General features: G+C 34.1%; 3 protein-coding genes and 2 long non-coding RNA genes across 21 annotated transcripts; 2 read left to right on the plus strand and 3 right to left on the minus strand.

Annotated features, from left to right (window-relative positions):
- Nucleotides 1–881: 881 nt before the first annotated feature.
- LOC111291792 (casein kinase II subunit alpha-like) lies at nucleotides 882–6118 on the minus strand. Of its 7 annotated transcripts, none has more exons than XM_022883810.2 (10): nucleotides 5686–6118; nucleotides 5306–5435; nucleotides 5011–5205; nucleotides 3675–3832; nucleotides 2605–2695; nucleotides 2095–2160; nucleotides 1714–1796; nucleotides 1566–1629; nucleotides 1407–1475; nucleotides 882–1243 (listed from the first exon to the last, which is right to left on the minus strand). In XM_022883810.2, the coding sequence occupies exons 1-10, from the start codon at nucleotides 6042–6044 to the stop codon at nucleotides 1187–1189; spliced, it is 1272 nt and encodes a 423-aa protein (XP_022739545.2). In that variant the 5' UTR covers nucleotides 6045–6118; the 3' UTR covers nucleotides 882–1186. The 7 variants fall into 7 exon arrangements, 5 of the variants coding, with proteins under 5 accessions (XP_022739545.2, XP_022739544.2, XP_089622636.1 ...); XM_022883809.2 differs by having other exon boundaries at nucleotides 5306–5438; nucleotides 5686–6111; XM_089766510.1 differs by having other exon boundaries at nucleotides 5674–6111.
- A 621-nt stretch (nucleotides 6119–6739) lies between these two features.
- On the plus strand, nucleotides 6740–17005 carry LOC111291898 (uncharacterized). 11 transcript variants are annotated; one of them, XR_016345614.1, is made up of 9 exons: nucleotides 6740–7270; nucleotides 7375–7518; nucleotides 8211–8309; nucleotides 8569–8645; nucleotides 8882–8990; nucleotides 9156–9484; nucleotides 10146–10316; nucleotides 10875–11062; nucleotides 16492–17005. XR_016345614.1 is itself a non-coding variant. In XM_022884020.2 (8 exons), exons 2-8 carry the CDS (start codon nucleotides 7201–7203, stop codon nucleotides 10236–10238), a joined length of 921 nt encoding a protein of 306 aa, XP_022739755.2. In that variant the 5' UTR covers nucleotides 7036–7054; nucleotides 7131–7200; the 3' UTR covers nucleotides 10239–10527. The 11 variants fall into 11 exon arrangements, 2 of the variants coding, with proteins under 2 accessions (XP_022739754.2, XP_022739755.2); XR_016345616.1 differs by having other exon boundaries at nucleotides 16495–17005; XR_016345615.1 differs by having other exon boundaries at nucleotides 10975–11062.
- Nucleotides 10963–12827, minus strand: LOC149516367 (uncharacterized). Its single transcript, XR_016345621.1, has 3 exons — nucleotides 11982–12827; nucleotides 11251–11484; nucleotides 10963–11096 (listed from the first exon to the last, which is right to left on the minus strand). It is a non-coding gene; the product is annotated as an uncharacterized LOC149516367 (long non-coding RNA).
- On the minus strand, nucleotides 13125–16595 carry LOC149516368 (uncharacterized). The gene is made up of 3 exons (XR_016345620.1): nucleotides 16457–16595; nucleotides 13737–14874; nucleotides 13125–13551 (listed from the first exon to the last, which is right to left on the minus strand). It is a non-coding gene; the product is annotated as an uncharacterized LOC149516368 (long non-coding RNA).
- Nucleotides 17006–20713: 3708 nt separating the features above from the next.
- Nucleotides 20714–22211, plus strand: LOC111292385 (LOB domain-containing protein 38-like). The gene is made up of 2 exons (XM_022884756.2): nucleotides 20714–21209; nucleotides 21308–22211. The coding sequence occupies exons 1-2, from the start codon at nucleotides 21026–21028 to the stop codon at nucleotides 21814–21816; spliced, it is 693 nt and encodes a 230-aa protein (XP_022740491.1). The 5' UTR covers nucleotides 20714–21025; the 3' UTR covers nucleotides 21817–22211.
- The last annotated feature ends 2092 nt before the right edge of the window (nucleotides 22212–24303 follow it).

Raw genomic sequence — 24303 nt, forward strand, 5'->3', positions numbered from 1 at the left:
AATTAGAATTCCATTTTTTTTTTCACGTAAGGCCATGTGTTGGTACGTGAAAATTTAGAAAGAAATAGAATATTTAAAAAAAATTGAGAGAAAACAAAATAAAGCAAAAGACGATGAAATTCTTAATCTTGTTTGGTTATACAAGGAAAATAGAAGAAAATAATATGTAGGTTTATGGACACAAAATGGCGTAGATAAATAACAAAAGATCCCAGAGAAGCTAAATTTTGATTCACTGCTTTCAAAGTTTTGATTGAATCTCAGCTTGTTGATTCAAATATCTAGTCAAAGCTTTGTCCCAGTAAAAAAAAAAAGAAAAAAATTCCTAATAGTGCACTAAGCTCAGAATTAAAAGTGTAATCAAACCGATACAGTAAAAAACTCAAGCTCAAATTTAACTCTTAATTCGTAACTCAATAATCGATTCCAACTCGATCGAATTTTATTTTTTTACTTTAAACTCGATTCATAATAAAAATCAAACTACTCAAACTCACTCAATTAATATGTAAAAAAAATTCGATTCTTATACTCGATTAAAATTTAATTTTTATACTCGAACTCGAATTCGATATATTTTATTAATTAAAATAATAAAAAATATTTAAATATAAAAAATCGATTACGTTCATAAACTACTCAAATCGAATATAAAAATACTCAAATTCGATTCGATCGATAAATCGAGCTCAAATTTAACTCGATAATAATAGAATCGAATTCAAATTTTATTCAAATTAAACTCAAATAACTTACGCATACTAATATATCATTTACACCTCATGAAAAAAAAAAAAAAATCAATGGGGACAAAATTGAAGGGTTCCACCTTATCCAATGGGCCGAAACCAAGAAGCTAATACACAGACTAAAACCGAAAAGAACCCAAAAAGAGCAATCAATAAACAAATAAAAGCATGATACGCCTTAGGAATTGTTCTCATGTGAAGAACACACATGATTATCAGCCAATATTAGGAAAAATGTGAAAGTCAGAATAAACTAAAATTTCCCTTCGGGTAGACAGAAAAATCAGAGAAACAATGAAAGACTTCTTAACTGCAAGCTAAACCACGTCTCATACAAATAATCTTCGGTCAGACTACATAGGCTGGACTCTCCACCCAACCAAGCACAATGACGATGAAGACGCCCATGTCTTGACGGTACATGAATTTGGCATACGCTAGGTACGAGTTCTGCTGCTTTCTGCGTTTCTAATTGAGGAAAAATAAGGATGCGCCTGCATGAAAATAAAATCGTCCAATTAAGAAACTTCCTTGGCAGGGCACTTTAAAAGATAACTCCATTACTAGGTGTCTTCAGATGCACACACACAGACAATTTATCTTGAAGTTGTGTCCAGCAAATACAGGGGGTAACTCTTCAATAGGAAGTGAGCTTACCATTGCTTCTTTTGCAGTTGGCCTTTCTTGATGATCATATCTTAGCAACTTATCAAGGAAGTCGACAGCCTTACAATAAAAACAAAAGTATACAGTAAATATGAAATACGATACACCGAGAACTTTCCGAATTGTATAAGATATTGCTAGTTACACTACCTCAGGTACTGCCAGATGTTGATTCTCGACATTAATGAACTTTGTCCAAGGTTTGCGACTATGCCTATGTGTCAAGTAAAGTAATATACTAGTCAACTGGACATAACAGCAGTTTCTGCATCATCAGACTAAGATTTTTTATACCAACCTCCCAACAAGGGACGCAAGATGTGGATCCAATTCTATGCGGTACTTGTTCAGACAAGCATTTAATTCATCTGTCCCAAGAACCTAATGCAGCAAAAGAGAAAGAAACTATTTAAGAACCATAGAGGGTATTTTTATATCCAAATAAATTCAATTTTAATCATTCAATGACAGAACTCCCTCACTCTCCCTAGACCTCAGAGATGTATAATGGAAGCATGGTATTTCTCAAAAAATAGCACCAATATTACAATAATGAATGGGAAGAAAACATCTACAAGAGCCCAACAACAAAATAATGTCACGACTAGTTGAGGATCTACAAAATGGAATACAGTTCAGCCAGTGCAGTGTTACTTAAAAGATCCATGAGTTCGCATACCTTGGCTATCTTGACCAGTTGATCATAATTATCATGCCCATAGAAGAATGGCTCCTTTCTGAATATCTGTATAGCATAACCCTCAAATATAAGCATCTCAAGAGAGATAGAGCATTGAATACCTTGGCGGTATATCAAATTTCAATCCTTCTCAGCTATCGGCCACCCATGGATGAATATGCAAGCAGATCAAGGTACGCTCATCTAATGGTAATATTCTACCCATAAAAAGTTAGGACACAAATATTTGAACATATTCAAAGGGTCCCGCCAGAAACAGAGTCCATTTGCCTGATTGCCAATGATCATGTACTGAGGGTGGCTTTTGAGCTTCAGACATCATGACGATCAGGCTTTCCAAATGACATGTTTAGGTCTACTTGCATAACACCACATACGTACACAAGGAGAATTTGATATATGAAGTGCCAGGGTAAGGACTATGAAAGCCTACCTCTGAAGAAGTGATCTAAAGCCTACAAGGTAAAATAATCTAAAGGTAGTACTCACCATTCCAGCAAACATACAACCAAGGCTCCACAGGTCTAAAGAATAATCATAGTCTTGCAAATCGACAAGAAGCTCAGGACCTTTAAAATATCTGCAAACCAGAAATGAAGAGACAAAGGAAAAAAAGTAACACGTCAATTAATGGAGGGTAAAATTTTGATACCAAAAAACCTTAATTCTGAAAAGCACAAGTTGATAGATTGTAGTAATGAGAATTGTGACTTGTGGGAGACATGCAAACAACAGGATGTGACATCCACCAAAAGCTCCTCTTCTAACAAGTAATAGAACTAAAATATTGTCAGAATTAAATTAAGTAACAGGAAGTTATATAAAAAACAATGCACTGCACTGTCTTAAGAGAAAATTCCTATACAACCTTTCTCTCTCTCTCTCTCTCTCTCTCTCCTTTAACCTTTTAATTTCCCATCATTCTAACTCTTCAATTCCCTATCTTTCTTCTTCTAACTTCCTTTATTTTTAAAATTTTCAGTGTTACATTGTATTAGCATAGAATTACATTTTTTTCCCCTCAAACAAGTGCAAGTTGACCTAAGGAATGCATGTCTTGGTGATTCCTTCTAGCCTCCATCCCCTCCACTATTCAACTCTAATTTTTAAAGTTTCAAGTAGTTAAGGCTACTATAACAAGCACTAAACTTTGCCCGTTTCTATTATTCTTAACCTGCATCATATCTAATGTATACTACCAACTGAATTTAAACAGCACTTTGAATTATCGAGTAAAAAAGCTATTTCTCTTCAATTTAAACTAACTGTAGGAAGCAAAATTTACAATAAATAATTTATGGCAATGCACTAGTTAACGAAATTTATGTAAATCAACTTCCATTGCAGTCTCCGGAAGTCAGCTATCCAATTCAAAATACTATGACATATAAGAAGGTACATCCGTACATTTGATAATGCTATATTTAAGACAGAAAAGTAGTTTGGTGCAATCACAAGGATGTAAAATAGAACAGATCAATAGAAAGGAAAAGAAAAAGAAATATAGCCACTTGAACAATTGAGAACTGTGTAGACAAGATGCCAGAAGGGAAACAAACCTTGAAGCAACACGAACATTGTATTCTTTCTCTGGATGATAGAACTCTGCAAGGCCCCAATCAATAAGACGAAGTTTCTTCTGCTCATGATCAATCATTACATTATGTGGCTTCACATCTCGATGCATGATACCTTGTGAGTGGCAGTATTCCAATGCCTAAAAATAAAGATTCACGATTCTTAAATGATTGAACCATCTTATTCATCCGAGGAAAACAGAACCAAGAATTAAAATTCACAAGTGAAATCTAGAGATACTGAAATTTTTGGAATCCATGGCAAATAAACAAGCTAAAAAATCAGCTAAATTTCAAAATGTTGCAATTACACCACTAAAAGGCTCTGCATACAATGAATTCATACCATAAAATAGCAAATGTCAAAACTGACTATGACAAGTAGCTTATGCAATCTTTCAATCATGACAAGCAGAATAGCATCTAACAAAGAATGAATGAATCTTAAATTTTAGACATCAATTCAGAAAGGAAATAGTTTAGGCCTTAAAATAATAATATGACAGCATCCCTGACATTGCAGATGTATATTCATAATTATTCATGAACACAATGAATGCATAATAAAAAACACAACCAGGTCATCCAATTGCATTTTCTTACTTCCAAAATATGGCACATATGCTCATATAAGATCTTTCAATCCAAAACAGAGAGGATTAAAGCAAACCAAGTAGGTATATTCTCAGACACTAAGAGTGTTTTCAAACTTGGGTATATAAGTCAGACATACTTCAACTTTCATCACAGAAGCCAATAATAATCTGTTTTCAGTCACCAAAATGGTATTCAACAAATTGCAAACACATCTAGGTACATTCTAAGTATTTCTTAAAAGTTAGAGCCAAAGATTACCCCAAGTCAATGTTATTGACAAAGCTAATAATCCAACTCCACATGCATGTATTATACAAGGTATTAATGAGGCCTATAATTTCCACAACATTTACACCAGTCTTAAATACCCGTCTTGATTTACACAAGTAAAGCAACATTTGATGACCTGGAAAAGAAAAATTGCTACATACATATCTAGTTTAAAGTGCCAAAAAAAAGAAAATACACTATTCTTTCTTTGACCAGGAAGCTTGGTTCAAAAACCAAAGGAAACCATCTCTCATTCCCCACCATGACCCCTAATCTAAGTAGTAATCACCTAGTTTTGCATTCAAACCTTCATTGCAACAAGAGCTTTGAGACAAATGGAAACAACCTTTTAGGCCTATGAATATGCATGTCAATATGTCATGACAATTTAAATTTCAATGTCAATAAGCATATATGAACAAGTAAAGCCATAAGCAAACCATTTACTTGCCTTCAGAAGTTCATAGATATAATATCGAATATCATAATCAGACAGAGTCGGATAAAGCACTTTAAAATCCGTATTATTCACATATTCAAATATAAGACTTGGAGTCTTCGATTGCTGATCCCTAACTATATCCAGCAACTTCACAATATTCGGCCCTCCACAAAGATTCTGCAGTATTTTAATCTCCCTCTTAATCTGCATTCAAGACAGTCATTTTTTTCAAACCAAGTTAAAGTTTACACAAACACAAAGAATACAATCAAGTGGAAGTATTAAAATGCCACTGAGACCAAACCTTCTTCTTCTTGACCGGTTTGAGAATCTTGATAATACATTTCTCATTATCAGTACAATGAACCCCCTCGAAAACCTCACTGTACTTCCCTCTCCCAACTTTCCTTACCACCTCGTAATCATCCTGTTCCCTGCTAAAACAGCATTCAAATCAATCAATTAACCAACTTTCTACGATCTTTCACGCAATAGGTTAAGTTTAACCCAATTTTCAAGCCAATATCAAATAAATTAAAATAGAAAACCCTGAGATTCAAATTCACAAGCACCAAACAGCAGTAAATAACTAAATTCAAAGCTATTAAAACAAAACAGAATACGGGTACGAATGCGTATAAAACATAGGATTCGTAGATAGAGGGAGAATACGGAGAATGATACCCCCATTGGACAGTGAGGGACTCGTACTCCCAATATTCTTTAGGACGAATAACGTTGATATCGTCGTAAACCCTAGACTTAGAAGGAGCGCCAGGGCGCCTAATAGATTTTCCTATCTTTTGAGCCAGGGTTTCGGCTTCTTTTAGCTCCTTTAACCAAAAGCCTTTTTTCTGTTGTTGTTGTTGTTGTTGTTGAGATAAGGGAGAGGAAAAGGTTTTTGAGGCGATTCCACGGAGGAAGGAAAGGGGAGATAAGGATGAGGAAGGCAAAGGGAAGAAGAGGAGAGAGAGTTGGAGACGGTGGCGTTGGCGGTGGCGGCGAAGAGAGATTGTTGTGAAATTAGAGGGCCTTATGGCCATTTACAGCTTGGCTCCTCACAAGAAAGAAGGGGAGGTTTCTAGCCGCTGCCCGCTATCAAAAAACTTTTTTTTCCTTTTCAACTTTTTTTTTTCAAAAAAAAAAAAAAACCGGCGGAGAGCATAATGAAACGCTGCGTTTAATTGACCATTGTCAATTACTATGCTTACGTTGGTTCTCAAAGTCTGGACCCTGGACTATTGATTTTGGATGGACCGGTCGACCTATTAAAGCCCAACCCATTAGCGAATCGGTTGAGTTTACAAATCAAATTACTATTTTTACTACTAATTAATTATATAAATATTTTTGCCTATTATCCTATGGATCAAGTAACATATTATTAGAATTGAAATTTAAAATTTACAAAAGAATTTATGTTTAATTAGATATGTAATAAGAAAAAAAAGAATTTAAGAAAAATTAAAAAATTTATAAAATTGTACTAATTTTTTTAGACAAATCATCCCAAATGAGACGCAATTAGAATAAATTTGAAACTTTATTTCAAAAGTCTTGGATTGGAATTCCAAGCCGCCCTTTTTATATTTTTCTAATTTAATGGTGTACAACAAAGTCAAAGGAAAGGAATTGATGTAATTACTATTGGGTTGGCTTGTCTAGTTACATTGATTTGTTTCCAACATTTATGATGAGACCCAATCCAAGTCGGCCAATGTCCGGAGTTTGAACATTAAAAACCCTAACTTCCTTTTTCAGGTGCCAACCATCCTATTGTCTGCAAATTGGTCCAACTTTTGTGGAAAAGGATCCTCCTTTCCCACCCTGTCGGCCAACCTTGTTTCTAACACAAAAAAGAAAAAAAAAATTGACAAAACATAACTGTTCCCAAACTCATCAGGCAAAATGGGTCAGCTCGTGGTTCAAGCCAAACCCCTTTGTCACTTGTCAGAGACCAAGATATGGTTAAAGCCAACCACAGGAAAAGAAACGAACAAAAGCGGGAAACTTCGAATTAAGGAAAGGAAAAGAAATTTGTTAGCAAAACCTGGTAACCTGACCCAACCTCCAAAAACTGCCCAATATATAAAGATAATATCTTTTTTTCATAATCTTGGTTTGTTTAGGGTTCATTCAAACAACGAATTAATAAGAGGAAAAAAAACACAAAGAACTGTTTTTGCAAACGCAGCGGCTATGGAGGAGGTGAGAGAAAGCGCTGCTTGGGTGGCTCTTAATTCTTCTCATGTTACTATTGATTCTTCAGGTTCTTTCTCTCTCTTCCTGTTTTCTGGCCTATTGTTTTGTTAATTGAAAATGTGATTTTTTTTTTTTAAAAGAATATGTGGGTTTTTTTTTTATTTGGTGCAGGAATTGAGAAAGTAGTGGAGAAAATTAAAGGGTCGATTCCGAAAGTGGAGTGGAATTATGAAGGGATTCATTATTTTGATAATGGACCTCTCACTGTTCAGTACCTTTTTGTTTTGGATGCTTTGAATTTCTGTTTTTGGCCTGGTAAGTTTCTTTATTTTTCTTTTATAGTTTGACTACTAGATCCCTTGCTCGGTTTTTCTTTTTTAAATGTTTGTAATGCAAAAGTATACTTCTTTTATACTGTTTGTTTGTTCTGCTTTTGTTTGTTTCTTTTAGTGGAGAGAGTTTTAAGACTTGTTTGTATTACCACGGCTTGAATTGAATTTTTTATAGATTTATTTGAGCGCTAATAATTATGAACTAATTATAGTAAGAACCAGTAATTGTAATGATTTGTCTTTGAAAAAAGTTACATTGCCCATATGCGAAAAAATGGAAGTTAAATTATATGTGCTTACGCTCTGTTCGAAATTGGTTGAGAATCTATTTTAATGGTCTTATCAGCAATCCCCATGTATAGATTTTTATGTTTCATTCTGGTTTTTTGCTTTACTACTTTCACCTTTATCTGTTGGGAAGTTTTCCTTGCAGCATAGTTTCATTTTAATAAAAAAAGAATTCTCTTCCATGATCTAAAAGGATTTGATGTTAAGGATCTGTTGGTTGCTAACCGCGTGTTACAATAATGTTCAAAAAGATATTTTTCTAATTGCTGATATGAAGTATGCAGTACTTAGGTATGCTTGTGTGTATTCATTTTATTATTGCCATTAATTAGTTGTAGTTTCTGGAACTTACATTTTTCCTCCTTCTGTATTGATTATTCTTAATAGATAAGGATCTAAATTATGATCATTTGGCCAATGGGTTAAAGGAAGCTTTGCTGAATGACAAGTCTGTATTTAATGCTGACCGCCTCCAAAAATTCACTGGTAATTCTGCATCATCTTGATCTTTCTGTCTTCTCATGTCTTTGTAGAAATGCTTGCTCTTTAGACTTACAAAAACATGCTCAGACATGTCCACTTATGTATCTGTTCACCTGTTTTCCTAATTAATAATTATTTAAGGTGAAAACTGAAACAGACTATGGTTTTGTTTATGTGTTTGGCACCATTCTAACCTGCACGCTCTTATTGGGGGAAAGCTTTCTAATTAGATAGGGAATGATGGAAGAATCTTTGTTTTCAGGTCCTCAACTGCGTGAATTGTTGAAATGGCCTAGACCACTTCCTTTAGAGGAGGAGCGAGTTCGTCTATTGCATGAGGTGAATTATAAATAAGACACCGTGTGACATTTGAGTTGGCCAATATTGTAGTAATCACTAGGGCGTTTTCTCTCATCTCATAGATATTTATCTTCAATTTTCTTAATGTTCAAATTCCATTTGTAACATGGATGGTATTGCCTAGTTTTTCCATCTCTATCTGCTTCTGCTTGCATGCACTTCTCTAGTGCAATAGAAAAATAAATTGTTTGATTTCACTAAATTTCATGGTTTAGGTTGGGTTTGAACTGGAAAGAAGCTTTGAGGGTAAGGCGTCCAAACTAGTTGAATCATGCGGAAAATCAGCTGTAAAGCTTGTTGCTCTTGTTACACAGCATTTTCCGGGTACAGTTTTCATCTAGTTTATTGTTATGTTGTCATATATAATAATAATAATAATAATAATAACAATAATTGTAAAAATAATATTTTAAACGCATATATTTAAGTGATAATTGATTATGCTAAAAACTCGAATTATTTACTCCATGTATGACTAAAATATTGCAGGCTTTCGAGACCACTCAGTGTACAAAGGCCACCAGGTATTCTTGTATAAAAGAGCACAGATATTTGCTTCTGACTTGTGGGGTGCATTCAAGGGCCAAGGATATGGAGAATTTAAAGTCATTAGCTCAATCACTATGTTTGCTGACTATATTGTTCCAGCTGTGCTCCGGCAGCTTGGTGTGCTGAAATATAGTTCTACCCTTGCGAGCACCATTGAGGCTAACAGTGAAATAGGTGCTGGCTCTGAAGAGGAAGTTGAACTACGAGCTTGTTCTATTTATGCTGTGGAGAAAATGAGAGAGTTATTGAGTATAAAATCAGGAAAGGAGGTAGGGTAGAACTATTTTATGTATTTCTATTTCATTTGTGCGGAGCAATTTTGAATCTCACATGCATGGAGGTTTTTTCTTTTTCTCTTTATTTGTTGTCTGATTCCTAATTCTTTCCATCAAAATGTTATGTCACCCATTCCTTCAACATTTATGTATGCTAGTTCTTAATGATGGTCTATGAGTTACAGTTGTGTAAACTCCCTAACTAAAGGTTTCCATGTCCTCAAATTAATTTTGTGCCATCATTTCAATTTATTTAATTGGAGGAAATTGAATTTCAAGTTAATTTTATATTCCTTTGGCAAGGGACTCTTGGGAAGTTTGGCGTATGGTTTGATACTCATAGTGATTGGCCTCCCTGCTGCTGGCATGCTATGACTTTGGAATATGTTAGTCCAACACTTAGTTAAACTTTTCATCCGCGATTTTAGCAGAAAAAATAATCTGTCATTTGGATTGTATCAAATAGAAATAACAGACTATGATGAAGATGTTTTGACAGTGCTTATGTTAAAAGTCTTTATTCTATATTCCATTGCAGTTGAAGCAGGGGTCAACTTAGGGATCTTCATCTTATGCACTGCCTCAGTTTTTATCCTTTTTTGTCCTTCTGATAATTATGGGACTTTTTATTTTTTCTCTTTTTCCCCATTTACAGGTTCTGAGTGTGGAGTTAGATCTTTGGCTCTGGTCTGTTGGCGTCCAATGCCCATCTCTCCAACACCATCGCACGCTGTCAATATATTATTGAGTAAACTAGTCTTAGTAGCCTTCACGTCATATGCTTGTAAGCAGCAGAACAACAAAATTTTGGCTTGGAATGTCCAAGGTAACTTCTTAGAATAAGTGTCATGTTAGTCAATGACGTCCTTTTCTGTTTAACTGGTTGCAAGGATCACAGTTTCCAAATTTAACTGCCCAGTTTATTTAAAATCAAGTGAAAGATCTATTGAAAAAAATCAGTCTATGTTTTTATTTTCTAAATGAAATAGTTCCTATAAATGCATCTGGTCACCAAGACATGACTAGCAATTTTTCCATGTGTGTGTATTTATATATTGATGGCTCTTTAACGCCACTCCTTAGATAATTGGGCTGTTTGAAAAGGGTCAAGTATCAACTATCATCTTTTGTTTTCCAATATAAATGTAATTGCATTGGCAGTGCTCTATTGCTGCCCAGAGGGAGTCTGCAGAGGTTCTTTTAACATACAACATTCTCTTAAGGATATGATGCTGGCCTGTGATTGAACCATTGTTTTCACCTTAGACAGAAGTTGGAGTTTATTCTTTCACATTACTGTTTTTCCATCCATAATCGTTTCCATGTGCTTAAAGCCCAACTAGGCATAGAAATGAAGCACAACATTGAAGTCTCCTTCTTTTAGCTCCATGGACGTGAGTTACATCAAGACAGCTGGATTCTTTGTTGTGGGAAGATAGATTTCCATCATAACTGCATCTTAACACAACTAGTTTTCTCACCAGCTGAGGCCCTACCGGCACCTTTCCAGTTTTTGGATGAATGCCCTGCACATATGCAACTGTCACTTCAAACTGTTGCCATTGGAGTAAGGTACTCTTTCATTCCACCTCTTATGATTTCACACCTATTAACCAAATATCAAATGGGCAAACAATTTAATATATGCAGAAGTCTGACAATTTTATAAGGGAGATTTTCTACTGGATTACTGTCCAACTTGAAATGGCTATTCCTAGCATAAATATAGTATATGTGAAAATAACAGGCTTGAAACTCACTTGAGCCCTAGAAATCCACTCATTTCAATTGCTCCACATAAGGAGACCACCATCACCTTCAGAAAAATGCATGTCACCAGTGTTAAGATTTGCTACTTCTACAGACACTGGAAGATAAATTGTCGAACCTCTGCTGAGGTTTTTGATGTCACAATTTCCTCCATTTTCTCTTCCTGGAATAGTCATTGCCGCCTTCTTGGCAATCTTTTCCCATTCAGCGGTCCCCATTTTGATCTACACCTGGCGATTATATTTCATGTTAGCATATAATGATATAAATACTATTAAGATGTCTCGGGGCTGGAAACTGCATCTAAATAATTATTTTGAGGTCTACTAATTCCAGTGAAATCTCAAACTCAGCAGCAGTCTGTAGGACATTAAAGTATTGATCAAGGAAGTTGATGTAAACTGACTTCCCTAAATGGCAACCTCTGGTTGATGGAAGGTTTGCCAACGGTCGTGAAAGCAAAACTTCACATAGTTTCAGGGACTTATGGCCATTTTCTTCCACTTCTTTTTCTTTCATTCATATATTCAGAAGTTCCATTGATGGTGCAGTCCCAATTATTCCAGGATGATTCAAACCTGGAAATCTCACCCATGCTATGCATATATAACTTTGTAGGCGGACTCAGCTGAATTATTTTCAACAGGCAGGCATGATAATAGAGACACGAGCTTAAAAGCTTATAACTAGTTTTAACATAGGGAATAGATGTATAATTCACCTGGTATAAGCAGAGAGTAGGTATAAATTCCTTCAAAATGTCAAATAGCTTTGTAGCACATGGAAAATTGTCTGTCAAAAAACCTCCATTTTTCTGTCAAACGTTGCTGTATAAACCCATTCAACCCCCGGCAGACGACCCAGGTTACATATCTCCACTGCAAGAAGATCATATTGCTCGGCCGGTATGCTATCCTTGTCGAGAACTCTTATCGGCCCACTTAGATAATGGACCTGTGTCATTTATGTAATCTTTATGTATAACAAACAAGTTTCAAAGGTGATTCTGTTCAAGTGAATTATCTGATAGAAATGATCTATTGATCTTATATTTCCCATTGCACGGACGTTTTCTCTAGCTACCTTCAACAGAAGAGTTTATGTACTTACGGTGGAGAGGTCTATATATTTTATATCCTCTGCAACAGCTGGTATGTCAGGGTGCCACTGGTTGTGGAGGGGATGTTTCTGTCGTGATGGCTTTTTCCTCAGGTCTATAGGCACCGCTACTCTAGCACCACATTGAACCATGGCCCAAACTAGAATCGCCGACTCGGTTTAGCTGAATGCAAGAAACAGTTAGGTGTGATGATGATGAGACTCATCACAGTTACCAACGCCCAGCGACCTTCATTGTTGGCAGCCATGGATGGAGATTTTTTGTTTGATAGATGGACCCTATGGACCACTTAGAATTTATTTAAGTCTTTGATTTTTGACACATTACCTTGGATGTTCTTTTAGGACAAAATAACATTGATTAGAGGGGTAATCTACAATGCTAAAACACTAAACCTATGGCTAAAGCTTGTGCTTAGGCGATGACAATATTGATGGAACATTTCTTACATCATGGAAGTAAATTTGAGTGGTGTCCGACTCTGATTTGCTTCAATACATCATACATTTGACTCAACCATCCATCCATTTTGGGATGCAAACAACTTTCAAAGCTATCCAAACCCTCTGACACGACTCCACAAATTTGGAATCTTTCAACCTTTGTTTGTTCTTAAAAGAGATACACTTCGTGGGGTGTGTGAGTACAACTTTCAATAGGTCTACTCTAGATTGTTGATTTGGTGCGAAACAAGCTAATTGTTTCGATCAGTGCATCAATCCAAATTAATGAAACATGGGAGCATTGAACTCAATTGTTTTTTGTCAACCAGCAATGGGAGAGAGTGGAGAAAAGAAAAGAATGAGATGAATATATGCAAGGAGTCGTTTCAAATTTATGATGTTGAGATATTTGTTCAGAGCAATTTCAATCATTGAATCATTTGCAGGCTTTTTTGTTTTCTTGGGGTTCAATCTTGATAACAGGTTCAAACTTCTCGGATTAATATTTCAGCAACATCATACATTTCTTTATGCACAAACCTACTAGGCATTGAAATGAAACCCAAGATTCCTGCTGTTTCTGCTTTAGGCTTCCTTGACTGAAGTTAAATTGAGGCGGCTGAGTTCTCAGTGAAGGGCAAATTTCCATCACAAGTACATTTTAGAACATCTGGTTTTCTCATTAACCGAGACCCAACTGGAACCCTTGCAGTTTTGGGACGAATATCCTGCACATTATGTTATGGTTTTAGAATCTTCAAATATGAGGATATCACATATAGTTGTATGTTAAAAATTCCACTGGCGGCTGGAGAGAAGAGATTGTGGTGGCTTAAGCTGGTGTTAGAGTGGTAGCAGGAAGAAGTTACATCAGGGTACAAGTGCTAATTTTCTTGATGAATTTAGGTTGTACCTGGTCAAAAAAAAGCAGTTGGAATTGAAAGGATTGCAAGAGCATTGGGAGAATAAACTATTCCGGATATCCTTCCTACATATGGCAACAGGATGGCACAATGTACATCTCATCGTCACCATTATTTTCGCTGGAAGGCAACAAAGCTTATTCCCTTAAACACTAGCCATTTTGAGAATCTAGGCTCAACCGAATCTGTGGGGTTGGTCCCATTGGAGTATGGTACCCCTTCGTCCCATCTCTCTTGTGATATCACTTCTATCAACCAGACAAAAGATTAGGCAAACACTTGAAAATAACATGCCTGAGTTTAGTTATCAATCCTGGTGTTTAAAATGAATCTTTGAATGAATAAGATACTTATGGAATAATTTTTCTGTTAAGCTTACCTAAAACCAATTTTCGGAGAGAACCATCTCATGCATCTGGCATGCATATTCATTGCATTTGTTTCTAGTAGGACAAAAATTTTAAATTAGAATATCATTGGGTGTTGGGTAGATCATGTTTGCACTAGCCAGAATGGATGCTTTCAAGTCTTAGAAAAGACAAGTGATTAACTTCTCATGCATTTGTCTGTCAGTTGCAGTTCTTACCCAGATTACCTCAATTTATTCTACTTAATCGTCTTGTCTCATGGTAAATTTTGAAGCAGTGGATGTATCAGTTTCTTGTCTGCCACTGGATATTGTACCACTAGTTGAATTTATTCGATATCCACCATATAACTAGTAGCAGACTGTATATGATATCGTATTCATAAGATCTAGACTCCTTTACTTGTTCTAATTCATTAAATTATCTTCAAATGCACTACAACCAACATAAAAGCTTGCTGGATGAGTTGTTGATAATCAAAAAAATTTATCAAAATGTATGAGAGGGAAATGTTTATTCTTTGTTAGAACCATCTTTCCGTACTTCAGCTCTAGAAAACAACTCATCTCAATTGCCCCGCAAAAGGATACTTCGGCATCACCTTGAGAAAAGGTGCATGTCACCCGTGCTTAGGTTGGCTTCTTCAACAAACCCAGGAAGGAATTTTTTATGTCACAATTTCCTCCATTTTTATTCTCTTTGGAACAGTCCTTGCAGCCTCCTTAGCTATTGTTTCTCATTCAGAGGTGCCCTTTGAAATCTACACATAGTCATCACATGTTAAAATAATTCCCTGATCAAGTCCTCATTTTCAGGAAGTTTAATCAAATTTGCACCTATACAATTTTATATGCACAGCACTAGTTTGACTTAAATCTCAAAGTTAGCAGCAAGGTGGTTGGATACTTGCATTGGAAGATTAGATAATGAGGTTGATATTAGTAGCCTCTCTAATAGGTAGCTTTTTGTCAATGGCAGATTTGCCAATGGTCACAATTCACAAATGCAAAACCTCACATGGTTTTAGGGGACTTAAGCCCATATTCTGCAACTTCTCTTTCTCCCTCATTCCAAATGTTCAGGAGTTCCATTGATGGTGCTGTTCCAATTACTCCAGGGCAGGGTGAGGCAAACATGGAAATCTCACCCCCGCTACGTGTACAAAAGTTAGTCGACTGAACTATATATTTTCAATATTTGGACACGATTATAGAAACATATGGGAAGTAACTTTAAGATATTTTTAAATGATTAATTGGGTTTAACACACGGTGTGGATAGAATTTCACCTTCACCTCGTATATGCGGAAAGTAGGAAAAAGTTTCTTCCAAGTAACAAATATCTTTGGTCGCACAAGGAGCTTCATTAATCCCCGGACACCGCGGTTACATGCTTCCAGTGCCAGAAGGTCGCCCGGCTTGGCCGGTATGCCATCCGTGTCCACAACTTTTACTGGTCCACTGAGATAATGCGCCTATATGGCTATATCATTTATCAAACAGACCTTAATCAACAAGTTTCAAAGATGATCCTGTTCAGGGAAATTAGCTGACAAAAGAGTTCTAAGACACTCCCTCCAGTCTAAAATCTTTACTCTTAAAAAACAAGCCAACTTTTAGCATCTGCAACGAGGGTGTAAAGTTGCAGAGATAGTTCCTAACTCTTTCTTCATCAAGCCTATTTGCGCTACTATATAGATATTTGTTGCAGACTTGTCAGTCTAGCCAAATGAAAACCATTGGAGGAAAGAGGTTAACTCCCATAAATTACTGGCTGACAAATAGGAGTGACAGTTCTTCTAATGGTCCCCATTTGCTTTTTTGTATAGGACAAATATACATACCAAGGCAAGGATCATTTATTAATGTGAAAAATGCTGAAGGCAATAGGTTTTAGAAGTTTCTGTGGAGAAGAGAAGATGGGCTAAGCAAGCAATCAATGGTAACCAAAATTGCTAGTGAAAGACTGAAATGATTTCTTGAAAATCATTAGGCCACTATTTAAAGTGCCTTTCTATGTGCATATCAAAGGGTGGTATAGCATTATACTCACCCCAGCCCGGGTGGGAAAACACTAAAAACTACGCTAGAAACTGCTTACACCCATGTTTTAGTGACTTAAAAGGTAATTATGTGGTTGAGCCTTGATGTTTCAGAAGAAAACTTGTTGCAGCATAAACTTGTGCTCCCGACAATCTAAACTTCTCTGATTTTCATCACAGAACTACTGTTACTAAGGATTTATCAAGGATTTATGATCTTTAAACACTAGCAGTCATTTACGCAGTAGAATTTGGAAAACAAAATGAAATTTAAAATTCAACTCACGACATATGGATTACCACCATTATAATGCACCCCTTCCTTGACTTTGCAGCAGCTGGTATGTCAGGATGCCACTGGCTGTGAAGGGATATTTCTGTTCCCATGTCTTCTTCTTCTTCAGGTCTATGGAACCACCAACCTTGTACGAGATTTAGCCATGGCTCAGTCCAGAGTTCCAGACTATTGTTTAGCTGAACACAGGAAAAATTAGGTATGTCAAATAATGAGGAAACTCATGGGAGTTGCCGACGTCCTGGAACGCTCATTATCAGATGAAAGACTGGCATCGATGACTGTAGCAGCAATTGTGATAAAGTAATTTTTTTTTTTTTTTACTTAGTGGATGGACCACTAGTAATTGATTGAGCCTTGACATACAATTAAAACAAAACAACAGTAATTAATTAAAGGGATAAGCTATAACAATAACAAAATTCCAAGCCTACGACTCAAAAGCCTGGGCTCGGGGATAAACAAAAGTGAACCACTCATTGAGGAATGATGCCCTGTACTTGGTGGAACTTTTATCTTATAATGCAATTGAATTTGAGTGGTGCTTGATTTGATTCAACATCGTACATCTGACGTAACCATCCATTAGCTGAAAATTTTGTGCAAAAAAGATGCCGATATAATTAGTAGACTGCACAGATCACATTGCTTAAAAATAACCGAACAGCTGGACTTGTTTACTTTCATCATTTTTGGATGAAAACATGGCCTTCAAGTTAATCCAAATTGCCATCTTACCCAACCCAACAAATCGGAATCTTTGAGATTTGCCTGCATTTCATGATGATTTGAGCTTTTGTTTGTTCTTATAGAGAAAAACGTTTCTTTCTTCTGCTTTAATTGGCAGATGGTCCCAGCATTTCTCCCTAGCTCGGGATAGTACTACTTTCAGTAAGACTGATCTAAAATTTATGACTCGATTGCCAATAAGCAAATGCTACCATTTCCATATTATGGGGTCATCAGTCCAAATTAAATCAAAGAAGGAGAAGATAATGGGAATTTCATTTGGCTTTGTCAAAACCAGCTGTTGTTGGCATTTTTCTGCAGATTAGCCTAATGTTTTTATCAAAAAATTTGAACATTTTACAGATTATAGTGCCAGCATTTTGGTATTACTGAAACCCAAAATGAAATTGGTTTTGGCTGGCTATCTGAAAGAGAGTAATTGTATAAACTGATGGAAACTTATCCTATTTTGTTAGGTATACCCGTACCATGATTGAGTCATCGTTCCGTAACCTAAACAATTTTTGCTATGAGACACAAATAGGATGGTAGATTCTGGCACCAGCCAAATTCCCCTACAGAGCTATAACATTTCTCTGTTACCCTTTGACAGATTCATTCTCAAGATAAGAGGAAACATTTTAAAGTTGGGTTAATTAACCCATCCACTCAATCTTTTTCAACTTTTAAACATTTAAGCTTGATCACTACCTGGCATCTGTAGTTTACAAATCATAATAAAGGGTTGAATTCAGTTTTCAATCAAGGAAAAATCATGAGTTAATTCTATGATATCAATGATTCTACCATTGAATTTTCAGTTTGATCCGAGAAAATAATTTATGGGTTTTATCCTCGAATGACGATTAAGCTGAAAACAAAGAATAAACAAGAAAACTTCCTCAAGTTTTCTCCACTAAGTAGTCAGGGAAAATATAAGAAATTTACCCACATCCTATTCGATGAGCATACACACATGTCGAGCAGCCAAATGAAAAAACCAAAGTCCAGAAAGGATAAAACCAAACAATTTTTATCACCATTAGGCTGGAGGAGGAGAGTTTGCATGTTGGGTGGAGAAATTATCAATGATTTGCACAATCTCATAGGGAAGTGACTTCCATCCCATGGCTGAGGAAGTCAATTTACTCTTAATAAATCTTCTTTTTCACATCCACAACAAAAAGAAAAAAACAAATGCATTGTGCCCACCAAAATAAAAAGGAAAAACGCAGTACATCAAAGAAAGACAAGCAATTAAACTTCTTTCTTGGTCCCGAAGTTTATAATTGCACTAGTAGCAATGCAGCATTATGACCCGATAATGTTGGACATATTACACTGATACCATATAAAAATGATACAAAAAGATATAAAATGATATAGAATAAAATTTTGATAAAAAATATATATTCATTTTTTCTTAGCAATAATTACAGTAGTAAATGAAGCAGAATAATTGGCCAAAAAAAAATGGAGAATATTTTATAATTTGATATATATTTTCATATTTTTAAATTTTTATGTAAAAAAATTTTTGTTTTTTTTTTTTATAAAATGTATAAATATATTGGTAAGCTACTACATATGATATTGGTTATAAATTTCAATATCCTGTACACTCATTCATATAGTCAATACTTTTTTCACATAAAGAAGTTGATGTTTGAAAATATAATAAAAAATTACACGTGTTAAATTTAAATTTTAAATTTATTTATTAAATATTACTTTTTAAAATATAATTGTATAAATTAATTAAATTAAATTTTAAATTCAAATAATGGATATTTTTAATAAATTTAAATCACAAACATTAATTACAATATTAATCATAAAACGTGAAATAATTTTTTTAACTATACCTTATTTATATAATTCTTTATGAAACTTTTTGATATAATTTTCTCTTGTAGTACTGTAGTCTCCCAACTGGCATAGCTATTTAAAACGCAAGGCTAAGATTATTATTTCAGAGTTGCCAGACCTCGACAGCAAAAAGAATAATGAAAAGATAAGGTTATCATATGAAGCAAGGTACATTCAGTTGGACATAATAATGATGCTTCTTCATTTTTATTCTTTTTATGTATAAAAAAAAAATTGAATTGAGATGGGTATTGGTAATTTTCTTTCAACATTCTAATCCAAGAAAATTAATTTTATTTTGGATGCATGTATTTCCTGTGATGACTTGCTATATGCATGAAGAGAAAGGAAATTTTAAATTTAAAAGGGTTTTATATATAATTAATATTAAAACTAATTATTCCTAATTAGTAATGTGCACTCATTAGTTTTGAACAGGGAGTTTATACCAATGTGAAGCAATAGTATGATTCTTTAATTAAAATAAATTTTTTCATGTGACATTCAATAAATATAGAGTTCGATTTTTAATGCTTATAATTATTTTTATTATTTTAAAGTTAACAATTTTTTTATATTAAAAATTATGCCAATAATTATGTGATTTGATAATAAAATATTTAATTTTTAATTATCATAATCTAATATTAAATCTTAACAACTTCAATCATAAAAAAAAAAAGTATAGGAGATATTTGTTTAGAGTTTTTTCGTTGAAGATGCCAATTAGCATATATAATAATTATGTTGTCAATAATGGAATTAAATTATCAAATTTAAATTTTTTTATTTTTAAATTAAAATTAAAATTACATACTCTTAACTTTGAAATTAACCCCTAATAACATTGAACTAATTATAAAAATATATTAAGGTAAACCCGTAAAAGTACCTAAGTGCCAATAAATATCACATAAAACAAAAGAAAATTAAAGCTTTACTAATTGCTTTTAATATTTATTTTTATTTTTAAATAAAGAAAAATCAAATAACAAAAAGTAAGTAGTAAAGTCATCGATCAAAGGGATTTTCAATTTTAACATATATATATATATTTTTCTTATGAACATATTTGCTTTTTTAAACGACATATGGCATGTTCATAGTTGATTCTAGCGAGGGAACATTATTATTAAATCAAAATTATAACTTCTGTTAAAATTCTTTTAACTACGCCTCTAACAATTGGTGTGTTTCCTACTTTCCTTACTTTACAATTAATTAATCACAGTAAAAAATTACGTAAATATACTTTTTTTTCCCACTACCTTAACAATATAACTCCCCCACAAGTCCAAGAATATTTTCAATACATGTGCATGCCATGGCCTTGCCAGACCATCACCCCTTAAAAATCAAACCCCTTCCATTTTATTTAAATACACTTGATGCACGGGTATTTTATGTAAGTTTTTAAAAAATTATAATCAATTAATTGTTAATTAGTGGCAATCATAGATAAAAAAAAAATCATAAAAAAAAATAAATCCTGAAAATGAAAGGCTATAAGTTATCAATTTCCACTCCAATTGAGATGTTAATAAAAGAAAAAAAAATAAAGGAATCCGATGGTGGAGCGACAACCATTCGCGGAAACAAGGAGCCGCTCGCGCCCAAGACTTTGGAATGTATCATATAACGTCTAAACTCCTTCGCCTTTCCCCGAACAGGACGACACGTCCCCCTATAAACGCATCCACCCACTACCAAACTAACCCAACCACCCAACCCTTGAGTTTGATTTCAACCATTTTTCCCCTTTAAAACCTCCCTAAATCTATTCCTTCCCGACCTTAATCTCTCCCTTTCTCGCGTCCTCTTGCTCTTTGCCAACCCATTTCCATTTAACCATTTTTTTTTATATTTTGTTTCTTGTAACCTAAGTAACAGTCAGCTCGGTAGGTAAGGCAGACAGAGGATGCACAGGGTTTCATGTTAAGAGAAGAAAAAGTAACTTTTGTTGTTTCTGTTGAACTATGAGTTGCAACGGTTGTCGAGTCTTACGAAAAGGATGCAGCGAGTTTTGTATTTTACGTCCTTGTTTGCAGTGGATCCAGAGTCCTGAAGCACAAGGCCACGCTACTATTTTTGTTGCCAAGTTTTTTGGTCGTTCGGGGCTCATGTCTTTCATTTCTGCTGTTCCTGAATCTCAACGTCCTGGTATTGGCGCACAACTTCCTTTTCTCAATCTTACATTTTTGGGTTTTCATTTGATAGCAAATTCTTATAAGTTTCTGTTATAAAACTTTTGGTATCAGCTTTGTTCCAATCACTGTTGTTCGAAGCTTGTGGGAGAACAGTGAATCCTGTGAACGGAGCTGTTGGACTTTTATGGACAGGAAACTGGCATACCTGCCAAGCGGCAGTTGAAACTGTCCTACGAGGAGGAACTCTACGGGCGATGCCTGAACTTATGTCTCCGACACCATCATCCGATGAAGCATCTGAAGCTACGTGTACTGACATGTGGAAGTTGCAAGAAACAGCAACAAATCTGAATTCAAACTGTCGGTTTTCCAATATAAGATCCAAAGTTTCACCTAAGCGTAATAGAGTTGAAGAATTCAAGAAAGTACAACCGTCCAATCTAGATCTTTGCTTTACTCCAAGTTTTACAGGCAAGCGAGTGCCTGATAACAGACGACCAGGGACTCCGTCAATGAACTCGGAGGAATCTGTCACGACGACATGTTTTGAAAGTGGGTTTGCAGATCAGCATGGACAAGGCAAAGGAGCAGATAAAAAATTACTCAACTTGTTTGTTTGAAAAGAAAAAATGAAGTCTTTTTTGGTGAATCTAACGCCGAAATGATCCAGCTTCGCTTTAATATTCTTCTTTTCTATCACCGCCATTCCTTTTTTGGGGTTTAGATTATTTTTGGCGTACTTCTGGTAAGGATTTTTCCAGAAATGATTTTTCAGGCGAGTTATTGTAAATTACTGGCACATGGGATTTCTCTCTTTTTTTTTTGTTTATTTGGTTAATTATAAAACTGGGAAAGAGAGAAAAATGATAGTCTGTCGGTGATCCTTAAAATCGGCCTTTTTTGCTACTACTGCATCAAAATCTTCTTCTTCTTCATCATCTTTGTGCTTAGTCATGAGTCATGAGTATGACTGTATGACATGAATATATCAAACTTATTTCCCCCTTTTTGACAAGTTTCCCAATTTATGATCTTGGATTTTTTTAAGAATTAAAATGAGTACGCCCTGCTAGATCTGTAATTAACCCGAATCATATTCCAACCAACCAATGACAGAAGATAGTATAATATAGGCAAATCAACCAGAATTAGTTGGAAAAATAATTTGAAGTTTGTATCTTCAACCAGGTCTTTCATAGCTTAAAGTAACCCAGAAGTATATATCCTGTTCCCGTCCTGTCCTTGTACTTTCAAATAAAAACTCATTAACATAAGCATATAATTCTTCAAAACAACATTAATGACCACGTAAGGTTCACAAATGTTAATTGCTAATGTTAGAAATGTAATTAGCCTAATCCATATTTTTCTTAAAGCACCACATTATTGCCCGACAATTCAAGTCACTCAATATTGAATTACTGTTTGAAATATATTTCATCATCGTGAAATCAGGATTTCAATCAAATTGTTTGATTTTTGGTCTAGGCTAATTCTAGAGGTTGGTTTCAGGCTTTGACCTATCTGATCTCTAAAGTTATCATTGATCGCAAATTTGTTGTAAGGTACAGCAAATACGTGGCTATGACTGTGTATATATGCATCCATATTCATTGGATGGAAGCAGCAAAAATGTTTCAGCAGAACCAAACAAAGGCTATGGTGTTGTACCTAAATTGTACGCATCCTGTTACATATAAGTCATCCATCCACATTCCACAGTCCACACCATTTTACTTACAATTGTTAAAAGGAGTGGCAAAAACATGCAGTCAGCCATCTAATTTTCTCCTCGTGCTTATCCACAACAAATATAAAGACAAACATTGCCAAATGAATGAGCTTGAAAAGGGCAAAGGCACGGCAATTGCAAAGGGCCAAAGAGGGAAATTTGAGAAACAATTGGGTTGGTGCCTTTGGAAGAAATGGGGACCTTTCGGCGCTACAGCGACAGCTGATGCAGGCAGTCCGCTTTTGGAGTGTCCAAATAGGCGTAGAAAATACAACTTCGACTCTTGGAAGGGGTGAAGTGAAAGAATTGGTAATAAGCAGTTTCTACGTTTTATTCACCCGATTGTAGATTTTTTTTTGGGTAAATAAAATTTAAAATATATAGATTATTCATTCTTTTGTATTAAGATAAAATATATTATATTTAATAATTTAAAATAAATAATAATAAATCATATATTCGAAATGATTTTAATAATTTATTATCAATAAAATTTAAATATAAGATTTTTTTATAAAAAATTAAATCTTAATCAATTGAGTCAAAATTTTATTAATATTATAAATTTGATTTGATAATCTTAAATATAAGATAGTGATACGATATAAAAATAATATAATTTAAATTTTTAATAAAAATTATAAATAAATTTAATAAAATTAAATATATATTTTTTATTTTTATGTCAATACAAATTTTTACACATAATTTTTATATAAAATATAACATAAATATATAAATTATTAATATTTTACATAATATAAAAAAACACAAATTATCGTATCTATCCAATTGCTTGCCATTGGTACGGTCAATGTGAACGTCGGTTTTGACTGTCATGCCTCATTTGCCTTTTATTTTTAAATTATTCTTAAACTCTTAATTTTATATTTATTTGAATGAAAAAAACATTAAACATGTAAATTATTTCAAATGTTAAATATCAATTCCAATAATTTTATTAGTTAATTATGGATTTGTGCTTTAATTTTGATTTATAATAATACTTGGTGAAATGAAAAAAAAATTACTTTTCTATGTTATGATTAAGATAAAGAGTTAATTAATACAATTAAAATGGTTGAATTTGACTCAATTACAAAGCTTAAATTGTAACATAATACATGGTATTTTTTTATGAAATTTTATGTATAAATAGATATTATAATTACAAATCATATAATATTTTTATTTGAAGCTGTTAAAAATTAAACTTTGATTATTAAAATTATGAATTTATCACCTTATTAATAAATCATACAATTTTTTACACAATTATATAATCGTTAGTATTTATGATATAAAAATTATGATTGGTTAACAAAAAACTAATAAATCAAATGAACTAAAAAGTTATAAAAAAAAAATTTTAAGA

The sequence above is a fragment of the Durio zibethinus genome, chromosome 10 (assembly GCF_047325235.1).
Source record: "Durio zibethinus cultivar Kanyao isolate XHJ-2024 chromosome 10, ASM4732523v1, whole genome shotgun sequence".
Taxonomy (NCBI): Eukaryota; Viridiplantae; Streptophyta; class Magnoliopsida; order Malvales; family Malvaceae; genus Durio; species Durio zibethinus.

What these genes read in the sequence shown, in the direction of transcription:
- LOC111292385 (XM_022884756.2), top strand. Translation starts at nt 21,026, where the DNA reads ATGAGTTGCAACGGTTGTCGAGTCTTACGAAAAGGATGCAGCGAGTTT. An exon ending in TCCTGAATCTCAACGTCCTG is followed by an intron (nt 21,210 to 21,307) that starts GTATTGGCGCAC and finishes TTTTGGTATCAG; the next exon opens with CTTTGTTCCAATCACTGTTG.
- LOC111291792 (XM_089766509.1), bottom strand. Translation starts at nt 6,044, where the DNA reads ATGGCCATAAGGCCCTCTAATTTCACAACAATCTCTCTTCGCCGCCAC. An exon ending in ATATCTATGAACTTCTGAAG is followed by an intron (nt 3,833 to 5,010) that starts GCAAGTAAATGG and finishes CTTTATTTTTAG; the next exon opens with GCATTGGAATACTGCCACTC. An exon ending in CTTGCGTCCCTTGTTGGGAG is followed by an intron (nt 1,630 to 1,713) that starts GTTGGTATAAAA and finishes CTTGACACATAG; the next exon opens with GCATAGTCGCAAACCTTGGA.
- LOC111291898 (XM_022884019.2), top strand. Translation starts at nt 6,910, where the DNA reads ATGGGTCAGCTCGTGGTTCAAGCCAAACCCCTTTGTCACTTGTCAGAG. An exon ending in TGTTACTATTGATTCTTCAG is followed by an intron (nt 7,271 to 7,374) that starts GTTCTTTCTCTC and finishes TATTTGGTGCAG; the next exon opens with GAATTGAGAAAGTAGTGGAG. An exon ending in CCGCCTCCAAAAATTCACTG is followed by an intron (nt 8,310 to 8,568) that starts GTAATTCTGCAT and finishes CTTTGTTTTCAG; the next exon opens with GTCCTCAACTGCGTGAATTG.